At 44.0% G+C, this 10,770-nt stretch overlaps 1 protein-coding gene across 1 annotated transcript; it reads left to right on the top strand.

The window, feature by feature from the left end:
• Positions 1-3,571: 3,571 nt before the first annotated feature.
• On the top strand, positions 3,572-10,473 carry LOC123158067 (protein argonaute 1D). The gene is made up of 22 exons (XM_044576204.1): positions 3,572-3,727; positions 3,969-4,785; positions 4,894-5,043; positions 5,155-5,288; positions 5,957-6,066; positions 6,361-6,467; positions 6,601-6,739; positions 6,886-7,002; positions 7,114-7,221; positions 7,425-7,496; positions 7,634-7,756; positions 7,868-8,033; positions 8,124-8,245; positions 8,328-8,465; positions 8,593-8,735; positions 8,827-8,889; positions 9,024-9,087; positions 9,166-9,301; positions 9,397-9,470; positions 9,564-9,658; positions 9,761-9,792; positions 9,961-10,473. Exons 2-22 carry the CDS (start codon positions 3,983-3,985, stop codon positions 10,161-10,163), a joined length of 3,099 nt encoding a protein of 1,032 aa, XP_044432139.1. The 5' UTR covers positions 3,572-3,727; positions 3,969-3,982; the 3' UTR covers positions 10,164-10,473.
• The last annotated feature ends 297 nt before the right edge of the window (positions 10,474-10,770 follow it).

The following is a 10,770-nucleotide window of genomic DNA, read 5'->3' on the forward strand; positions in this document are numbered from 1 at the left end:
CGTAGTTTGTCCATGAAGAAAAATCTGGAAGGATACTGATGTTTCAAAGAAAAACCAATCCAATTTCTTTCCAAGGACACGTACAAACGTTTCTTTTGTTTTGCAGGTGTATATATAAATGTTTCCTACACATCCGTAGGACTGTATTCAACGAAGGGGGAACTCGCAGGCCACACAACGGGACAAATGTACGGCTCAAAAGGAACTTAAAGCAAACCCATTTTGATTCAGATTTTTCACAGACACCATAGCTGAAAAAGAAAATACATCGACAACCGTGTGTGACAAGACGTAGAGATTTGTTTTCAGAATATCCAGAGGTGTCAAAATAATTAATAATTCCTGGTTTCTCAAATTATGAGGGTGTCCATTTTGATTTTTCGGGTCTCTTTGAATTCATTCTTCTTCACCGCATCAATAGTGTTTCCCTGATACGGCGGTAGGAAAAGGAAGGAAGGAAGGAGGACCTCCTCCATTCCACTTTCCTCTCATGTTTCTTTCTTTTTCTTTTTATGCAGGGAGAAAAAACATAGATGACAGCGAAGGTCCGTCGTGTGATGCGTGTGTTTTTGATCACGTGCCAACAGATTGCGAATTGTGCATTCCAAAGTTTCAGAAATCTTTTGCAAACAGTTTCACCCTAGGGTGGCTACAGCTTGATTTTCTTTTTAGAATTTTTTTTTACCATTTCAAAGTTTTGGGAACAATTCCATTTGAGGATGCCTAGAGATTACAATGAAACAAAAAGCTATTAGAAAAATTCAGAAATGCTCTCAAAGCAATCCACTCAAGGTTGCCAAGAGCTTCAAATTTCCAAAACAAAAATACTATATTCCAAAGTTATAAAAAAATGCTTTGAAAGAAATTCCATTCAAGGTTGCCAAGACCTTGATTGTTTTTAAATGTATTTCAACGTTTAAGGAATCCTTTGAAAACAGTCTCTCTCTAGGCTGTCTATAGCTTGCAGTTTCCAGAAAAATATGTTTTCGAAATCTTTTGAAAACTGTTCGACTCTAGGTTGCATAGGGTTTGGAATTTGAAAACAAAAAACTATATTTTCAAAATTTTAGAAATCTTTTTGAAAAAATTCCACTCCAAGCTTTTCAAGCTTAGTTGCTTAAAATAAAAAACATATTTCAAAGTTTGAGAAATCCTTACCATTTGTGCTCCAAGCTGTGTAGAGCTTGCAAATTTCAAAACAAAAAATGTATTTCGAAGATTTAGAAATCCTTTGAAACAATTCCACTCCATGTTGCCTACAGCTTGCAATTAAGGAAACAAAAAAAAACCTTCAAAGTCTGGAAATGTTGTGAAAAGAGTTCCTCTCTAGGTTGTGTAGAGCATGATTTAAAAAAAACATAGTTCAAAGTTTGAGAAATCTTTTTGAAGACAACTCCACTCCAAAGAGCTTCAAAAATTGCAAAACAAAAATATATTTCAGAGTTATAGAAATCCTTTGAAATCATTTGCGCTCCAGACTGCCTAGAGCTTCCAATTTTAAAACAGAAAAATAATTTCAGAGTTATAGAAATGCTTTGAAAATAGTTCTGCTGCAGATTCCCTAGAACTTCAAATCTAGAAAAAGACATATGTCAAGGTTCTAGAAATCCTTTGAAAACATTTCTAGTCCAGGTTTCCTGGATCTCAAATTCTTTATACCAAAGTTTTAGAAATCTTTTGAAAACAATTCCACTCCAAGTTGGCTAGCGCTTGATTTTTTAAACCTATATCAAAATTTTGAAAACAATTTTACTTCAAATTGGCTAGCGCTTCGTTTTTTAAACGTATATCAACATTTTGAAAACATTTCTACCCATGGTTGCATAGACATTGCAATGTTCAAAAGACCAATTTTATTTCAAAGTTTTTGATATCCTTCAATCACTATTCCACTCACTGTTGCGTAGACCTTGCAATGTTAAGATTTATTTAAAGCCTTAGAAATCCTTTGAAAACAGTTCCACTTGAGGTTGTCAAGAGCTAGCAATTTTTAAACCATACAATATCGTAAATTTTTAAAATTATTTTGAAAATAGTTCCACTCCAGGTTGACTAGGTTTCAAATTATCAACAAAAATAAATGAATCATGATTTTTTAAAGTATATTTCAAAATTTTGGCAATAATCCCACTCTAGGTTGCCTAGAGATTTAAAATTTCAAAACAAAAAAGTGCATTAAAGTTATGGAAACCCTTTGAAACTAGTTCCACTCTAGGTTTCCTAGAGCTTATTTTTCTTAAAAAAAATAACATATTGTTTTTAAAGTGTATTTTGAAATTTTAAAAACAATCCCACTCTATGTTTCCTAGAGCTTGCAATTCTGAAAATAAGAAATGCAAAGTTTTAGAAATCCTATGAAAACAATTCCACTCCAGGTTGCCCAGGGCTTGCAATTTTCAAAATAAAAAAATGTATTTATAAGTTTTCGAAATTCTTTCAAAATAGTTACACGCCAGGTTTGCTTAGATCTGGAAATTTTCAAAACATAAAGCGCATTTCAAAGTTTTATAAATACTTTGGGAACAGTCCCAATCCAGGTTGCCTAGGGACTACAGTTTCAAATAATGCATTTCAATGTTTTAGAAATCCTTTGAAAACATTTCCAGTCCAAGTTGCAGAGAACATGAAACTTTTGCAAAAAAAAGAGAGCATATTTTAAGGTTTTAAAATCTTTTGAAAATAGTTCCACTCGAGGTTGCCAAGAGCTGGATTTCATTTAAAAGCTCAGTTCAAAGTTTTAGAGTTATTTTGAAAACACTTCTACTTATACATCTAGATGTGCTCTCCATTATCGTAAAATTCATCAACAAATCCTATTATTATTGTGTTATATAGAAACAATTGTGTGGATCTATAACACAATAAAATTCATCAATGGCAGATGCAGAGATCTCTATGCTTATCTCGTGTCAACCGACTAAAAACATTCCTCACTTCCTACGCTCATTTAAAAGAAATCATTTTTTGAAATAAAATATTGTTTCTGTGTTTTTATATCACCGCCCATCGTTCTTGATTTAATTTCTTTTTTCTAGTGGGCCCATCTTTCCATTTCCTTTTTTGAGAAACACGGTCCGTCTTGTTATCAGTTGTTGAAAATCCCCGAACAAAGATAAACCACGATGCTGACTACAATGACAGTTGATGTACTACAATGTCTTGTTATGGGATGGATGGGATCCAACCCTTGATCCACGACGATTTGATTTCGAACGAGACAAGAGCAGCCGAACAAACACTCCATCCGTTCGGAAACAAGTGCCGCGGTTTAAGTTCAATAAAAAGAAAAGATGCAACACAACACATGACAAGCTAGAGGAGGAACTCTACATAAAGCCGCCGCTCCGTCGTCACGCGTACAGCCACGGTGGGAAGTAATTTTAAGTTTGCACAACAAATTTTTTTTGACAAGATAATGAACACAGTAGAATGTCTTCACAAGAACCAGCAACCAGCACATGAACAACATAAATAAAAATAAGTAAATGTGCTGTGAAAACATAACCTACCAGGAATTACAAATGGCAGAGAAATCAAGGGAGGAAATAGGAGGAGGAGGAGGGTTTGTGTGTGGGGTGGGGCAGTAGCTAGAGCATATAAAGTCATCTCCTTGGCGTTTTCTCCCCCCCATCCACCTCCATTCCACACTCACCCTCCCTCCCCTCTCAAAGAAAGAACAGAGCACTCCTGTAGCCCAGCTGCGGTTTCGAATCTCCGGTCGGCCAAGGTGATGATAGCGCATTCCCTCTCCGATCTTCTCTTCTCTCGCGGCCGGCGGATTTGGGTTTTTTGGCCCGAGTTTGATGAGAAGAAAGAACGAGCCGAAAGATGCATCTTTTCTTGTTTGTTTGGTTTGATGAAATCCTGAGAGAAATATCTTGTTTGCTTCGGGATGTTATGTACAGTAGTTGAGTACGCTCACGCCATTGTTCTGACTGAGATCTTGGTCTCTCTCTCGTTGGCTGCAGCTGATCGAGCGAGCATGGGGTCGTGGAGGCCGAGGATGCCGGGGTTCGGCGACGAAGGCGGCGGCGGCGGCGGGCGAGGGGGCGGCCAGGGCAGGGGCATGGGTGGTCGCGGCCGCGGCGGCTTCGGCTTCTACCCTCAGCAAGGCGGCCGCGGCGGAGGGGGAGGAGGAGGAGGCTCCTACCAGCCTCGCGGCGCGGCGCAGCAGTGGCGCCCGGCCGCCCCTGCTCCGGCGCAGCCGCACGCCAACGGCAACGGCGGCCCGGCCGCCACGATAGCTCCCGAGCTGCGCCAAGCAAACACGGACGACGCCGCTCCGGCTCCGCCCGCCCCGGCCCCTGAGGCCCTCGAGGCCGTCGCCGAGCATCTCGAGCTCGACGACGTCACCGACCAGTTCGACGCCCTGTCCATGTCCATGGGAGGCGACGACTCGGGCTCGGTCACCACCGGCACCGGCAGGGAGCTCGCCGTGGCCCGGGCGCCGATCCCGCGGGCGGACAGCTCGTGCAAGTTCCCGCACCGCCCCGGGAGCGGGCGGGCCGGCACGCGGTGCCTGGTGAAGGCGAACCACTTCCTGGCCGAGCTGCCGGACAAGGACCTGCACCAGTACGACGTGGCCATCACGCCGGAGACGTCGCGGGTGTCCGGCCGCGCCGTCATGGGCGAGCTGGTGCGCCTGCACCGGGCGTCCTACCTCGGCGGCCGCCTCCCCGCCTACGACGGCAGCAAGAGCATGTACACCGCCGGCCCGCTGCCCTTCACCTCCAAGGAGTTCCACATCACCGTGCTCGAGGAGGACGACGGCTCCGGCCAGGAGAGGTGATACACCACCATGGTTGAGGAGCCTCCTCCTCAACCACCATGGCTGATCCTCTGTTTGTTTGTCGGCATTTCGTTTCTGACCGTGTTCTTGGTGTGATGTTCCAGGCGTGAGAGGACGTTCAAGGTGGTGATCAGGTACGCGGCGAGGGCCGATCTGCGGCGGCTCGAGCAGTACATCGCCGGGAGGCAGGCCGAGGCGCCCCAGGAGGCCCTGCAGGTCCTTGACATCGTCCTGCGTGAGCTGCCAACAGCTAGGTACAGTACATTGCTAGATCACAAGATCACTAGGCATTGTGTAATACTACTAGGAAGTAAGTATGTGTGAGGAGATGAAAGGATGACATGTTTCCATGAATTGTCATGTAGATATGCGCCATATGGTCGATCGTTCTTCTCGCCGGACTTCGGTCGGCGGCGGTCCCTCGGCGACGGGGTCGAGAGCTGGCGCGGGTTTTATCAGACCATCCGCCCTACCCAGATGGGATTGTCGCTCAACATCGGTAAAGCTCTCGACTTTCACTCATGAATATATGTGTGTTACAATGAAACTGCCGGTGCTCGGGTTCCATGATGAATGATCCTTGCGTGTGTGTGTGTTATCTAGTAGGAGTACATGGTGAAGCCACTGACTGATTGGCAGTAGAAATTGCTGCATTTTCATATTTCCATCAGTGTTGTTGTTCTGATAGATATTCATTTCAGGCTGTTGCCCATTGTTGAGTGAATGTTTCATACTGAAAGTTCACAGTGGGTTCCTGCTTATGACTATGTCATTAAGGCTTTACAAAGTGAAAGTTCACATGACTAACTCATATGCATGATACTTTTTTTACAGAAAGGCAATGGTCTCTAGTGAACTGAAGATAGGAAAAATGATATGTGAATGCACTTTGAACTAGCTAGCTAACTAGCATAATCAGTGACAATTAAGGTTTTGGTGCAACTTCCGAGCCGCTTAGATAGATGTTGTCTGCATTCCAGCTATCTTTGAGATGTGATGTTACTGTTATTTATGTTAGGAATAGGATGCATTCAGAAACTTCTGTAACTCTGAACTTTTTTTGACAGAGATGCCTCTTGATGTTGCTTAATTGTTTATTAAGGTTTCACACTTCCTTCAATACTTCCTTCAATATACACTGACCTTCCTTTCTCTGCCTTTTTTTAGATATGTCAGCAACATCTTTCTTCGAGCCGCTGCCTGTCCTCGATTTTGTCGGGCAGCTTTTGAACGCTGACATTCACTCGAGGGCCCTCTCGGATGCCGAGCGCGTCAAGGTATACTTGGCTAACACTTTGTAGTTTGTACTCAGCATTTTGTCCTACTTCATTTAGGAAGATTAGCTTCAGATGGAAGTGGCTTTGTTGCAAGACGGTAGAGTTGGGTTTGTTAAATGAATTTACAGTCCATTTTCGGCTTGTTGATGAATACGTTTCCGATAACTCATCAAAGTTTGGATGGCTTTATTTTGGCACAGATTAGCTGAGCTGTGATTTCTTGCATAGATATTTTTGGTAATTTTTATTCACTAAGTTAGCAAGCCAAGCTGATGCTATCGCTGAACACGCTAGATCAAGAAGGCCCTAAGGGGAGTGAAGGTGGAAGTTACTCACCGTGGCAACATTCGGCGCAAGTACCGGATATCTGGTTTAACAGCTCAGACAACTAGGGAGCTAACGTATGGAGCTTCCTCTTTTCATCATGCACCATTATGATCTCCCTCTTATTTTGTCTGAAGCCATTCATGTACATTGGAAAACCTATGGTGCTATTTTTTGTATTCCTAAAAAAATGGTGTTCTTTCGCCGCAGTTTTCCTGTTGATCAAGGGGGCACGGTGAAGTCGGTTGTCCAGTATTTTCAGGAGACATATGGGTTTGCCATCCAGCACATCAACCTTCCCTGTCTGACAGTCGGCAACCAGCAGCGTCCAAATTACCTCCCCATGGAGGTACAATGCTAATACTGAAAATACACTCCCTTTTCTTTTTTACACAGTGAAGATCCTGCACTATTTTCTTTTCAACCTTTCACGGCGAAACCTTTGAATCAACTGTTTATGATCTGTGCTTACAATCCTGAACTGAATTTATTCAGGTCTGCAAAATAGTGGAGGGGCAGAGGTACTCCAAGAGGCTGAACCAGGGCCAGATAAGAGCTCTTCTTGAGGAGACATGCCAGCGTCCGCATGACCGGGAGCGCGACATAGTTCAGGTACAGCATTCTTATTGTTGTTGGGACTTCTACCATCCTACTATGTGCAAGTGAGCAATCTCACATGATTATGCAGAGCATCACCTTTTTTTTTTGTGTGTGTGTCCACAGATGGTGAATCACAACTCTTACCACGATGATCCGTATGCAAAAGAGTTTGGTATTAAGATCAGCGAGCGCCTGGCATCGGTCGAGGCACGGATTTTGCCTGCTCCTCGGGTAGGTGGAAGAAGTACCTCAATTTTGCTGAGACAATGTCTTTTGAAGTTATTTGTCTTGTGCCCTTATTGTGCTAGTGATCCTTTTTTATGAGTGGATGGTGCATGAGATGAGAGCTAGACATACTACATAAGTTTCTGTAACTTCCCCTGTTTTCTGAATCTCTGGTACAATGACTTCCCCTGTTGTTTCTATTCTTTCAGCTGAAGTACAGCGAGACTGGTAGAGAGAAGGATTGCTTGCCTAGAGTTGGCCAGTGGAATATGATGAACAAGGTAACAAAATAATAATCCATCAAACAGCCGTAATAGCGCCAAAGTCTTGGCCAAATTGTTATCTACGTGAATCATATCGCCTTTGTGTGCTTTGTCTCAACCCTTACTGTTCATTTTCATTTTTTTTCGTTATGCAGAAAATGGTCAATGGTGCTAGAGTCAGGAGCTGGCTGTGTGTCAACTTCGCTCGAAATGTGCAAGAGAGTATGGCTACTGGATTCTGCCGTGAACTCGCTCGCATGTGCCAAGCCTCAGGAATGGCAAGTACCCCTGAAATGCTTCAAGATACACTTTTTGCACATTGTACATGCTATTTTTTCTCTGTACTACTTGTTTACAACAGTAACAGTACTTCTTACTGTGAATTACAGGACTTTGCTTTGGAGCCTGTTCTTCCGGTTATATACGTGCGCCCTGATCAAGTGGAGAGAGGTCTGAAAGCTAGGTTCCATGATGCGATGACCGCGCTTGGACCGCAGCGCAAGGAGATCGAGTTGCTTATTGGAATTCTCCCTGATAACAATGGCTCACTTTATGGTAACTAAATTTTCGGCTATGTCTATTTCTGCAACTGTTACTCTGTTAGGCTCAAGGTTAGGCCAAAATGCTCACATATGATGGTATCAGGTGACCTGAAGCGTGTCTGCGAGATCGACCTTGGGCTGATTTCCCAGTGCTGTTTGACAAAGCAAGTGTTCAAGATGAACAAGCAAATCCTGGCAAACCTTTCTCTCAAGATAAATGTCAAGGTAGGTGTTCAAGCTTCTTGTTGCTTTTTTGTGCATTTTCTCCTGTTGTCGAGTGTAACGCGACCTTTTGTTCTTGATGAAGGTTGGGGGAAGGAACACTGTACTGGCTGATGCGTTGACAAGGCGCATTCCTTTGGTTACGGACAAGCCGACGATCATATTCGGTGCAGATGTCACCCATCCTCATCCTGGTGAAGACAGCAGCCCTTCCATTGCTGCAGTAAGTTGTACAATCTCTTACTCCATGCTCAGTGACCGTTCTGTTCCTATCTACATCGATCGATCGGCATATTTGCTGAAAGGAAAACATGAACCTTAAATTTCTGTCATGTTGCCTTGCCCTGCAGGTTGTGGCCTCCCAGGATTGGCCTGAGGTGACCAAGTATGCTGGCCTAGTCTCTGCTCAGACTCACAGGCAGGAATTAATAGAGGATCTGTACAATGTGACTCATGATCCTCAGAGGGGAACCATCCATGGTGGCATGGTCAGGTATCCACCTCAGTCCCTAACCCTCTCCAATCTCCCTTCCTTGTCTCTATACTTTTCGGCGCAATTCACACTCTGCTGCACATGTTTGCAGGGAGCTTCTTACATCCTTTAAGCGAACAACCGGAGAAAAGCCCGAGCGTATTATTTTCTATAGGTATGCTCCCTTGCAGAAGTTCTACACTAGTACTACTTTGAGACAATTTTGGTGTTTACACTGGAGTTTGTTTGGAAAAATAGCTTGTTATATATACTTGAGAGCTGGGACTAAAGGTGGTTGCCTTTACACAGGGATGGAGTGAGTGAAGGCCAGTTCTACCAAGTTCTACTGCATGAGCTTGATGCCATCAGAAAGGTAACAAAAAGTACAATTTCCCCTGTTTTTCAGGGTTTTTACCTTCTCCATTCTGATCTTCCCTGATCTTTCTCTCAGGCATGCGCATCGCTGGAAGCAAACTACCAGCCGCTGGTTACGTTTGTCGTGGTCCAGAAGCGCCACCACACGAGGCTGTTTGCGCACAACCACAATGACCAGAGCACCGTCGACAAGAGCGGCAACATCCTTCCCGGTGAGTTACTGCCATGCCAATGTTTCCCTCACTATGTTCTCTGATGATCTAATCTTGTCTCCATGATTGATCTGCCTTGCTTCATTTGTTTGCAGGCACTGTGATTGACTCCAAGATCTGCCACCCTACAGAGTTTGATTTCTTCCTGTGCAGCCATGCCGGCATCAAGGTAAATGAGATGTGACATGCTTGCATATTTCTATATATCATTTAGACTTTTTGAGTTTGAGGTGAGGATTGAAATGATCTCCGTTGTGGGCAGGGCACGAGCCGCCCCGCGCATTACCATGTCCTGTGGGATGAGAACAACTTCACTGCTGATGGACTGCAGACCCTCACCAACAACCTCTGCTACACGTAGGTTCCGCAGTCCTTCGCCCGGTTCTCATTGTCTTCTTGATCAATGAACAATGAGCATTCTGTTCCTTAACTTATAATCTCCTCTGACCTCTTGTGCAGTTACGCTAGGTGCACGCGCTCGGTGTCTATCGGTAAGTTGGCACTCTGGAAACTTTTCGTCCTAAATGCTTGTCAACATTCTGAAAGTCTTGAACCGTAAACATTTTTAAATAAATGTTTGTCAACATGCTGAAAGTCTTGAACTGTAATGAACATTTCTGACTGACTGAAAATGTTTTCTGCTTCCCCTGCATTTGCAGTCCCTCCAGCATACTACGCTCACCTGGCCGCCTTCCGCGCCCGCTTCTACATGGAGCCGGACAGCTCCGACAGCGGCTCCATCTCGAGCGCGCGCAAGTCCGGCTCGTCGACGTCCCGCAGCACCCGCGCCGCCGGCGCCGGGGTCGTCAGGCCCCTCCCTGCGCTCAAGGACAGCGTGAAGAAGGTCATGTTCTACTGCTGATGATGCTCCACAATCTACTGCTGCCCTAATAAAAAGGCTCCACGCCTGCTCACCTGCACCTTAGGTGATGAATTCACTGAAGGTGTTGTTGCACCGATACTTAAGTATTACTATGTGCCCTGTTGTGGCTCATTAGAACCAGGTCTCATTAGAGAACTCTATTCTAGTATTTTCTAGTGTGTTTTCTTCAGACTGTATGTGTGCCAGGACTAGGAGGCTGTGCCATGGAAGCTGCACTGAACTTGCCTCTGTTAATTTGCCTTCTATTCATGTGGAACTATCTATTCCAGAATTACTACTCTTATTATTTGATCTGGATATTCAGAATGTGCTTGCTTGGTTAACATTTGCCCAAATTAACCATGATCCTCACCAAAATGTAATTAGGTTTGGTTTTCACTAGCAACTGTCACCATTTAGGATATTATTTTTCTTCAGCAATACCAAGAGTGTGTGAAGAGTTTTGGAAACTACCCTTGTGGAAAAACAACACAAGAAGCAAAACTCCAAAGGAAAGCAGAATTCCAAAAGAATCTTCAGTGCCAGTCACTTAGATGCAGCTCAGTTAAGTTACAAAATTTTCTTCACAAGTGTGTGCATAAGCATA

This window comes from Triticum aestivum, chromosome 7B (assembly GCF_018294505.1).
Source record: "Triticum aestivum cultivar Chinese Spring chromosome 7B, IWGSC CS RefSeq v2.1, whole genome shotgun sequence".
NCBI classification, from domain to species: domain Eukaryota; kingdom Viridiplantae; phylum Streptophyta; class Magnoliopsida; order Poales; family Poaceae; genus Triticum; species Triticum aestivum.

Excerpts from the sequence above, each read along its gene's own strand:
- LOC123158067 (XM_044576204.1), top strand. The coding sequence starts at position 3,983 with ATGGGGTCGTGGAGGCCGAGGATGCCGGGGTTCGGCGACGAAGGCGGC. Across the intron at positions 8,736-8,826 it reads ATCCATGGTGGCATGGTCAG|GGAGCTTCTTACATCCTTTA; the intron begins GTATCCACCTCA and ends ACATGTTTGCAG. Across the intron at positions 9,088-9,165 it reads AGCTTGATGCCATCAGAAAG|GCATGCGCATCGCTGGAAGC; the intron begins GTAACAAAAAGT and ends TCTTTCTCTCAG.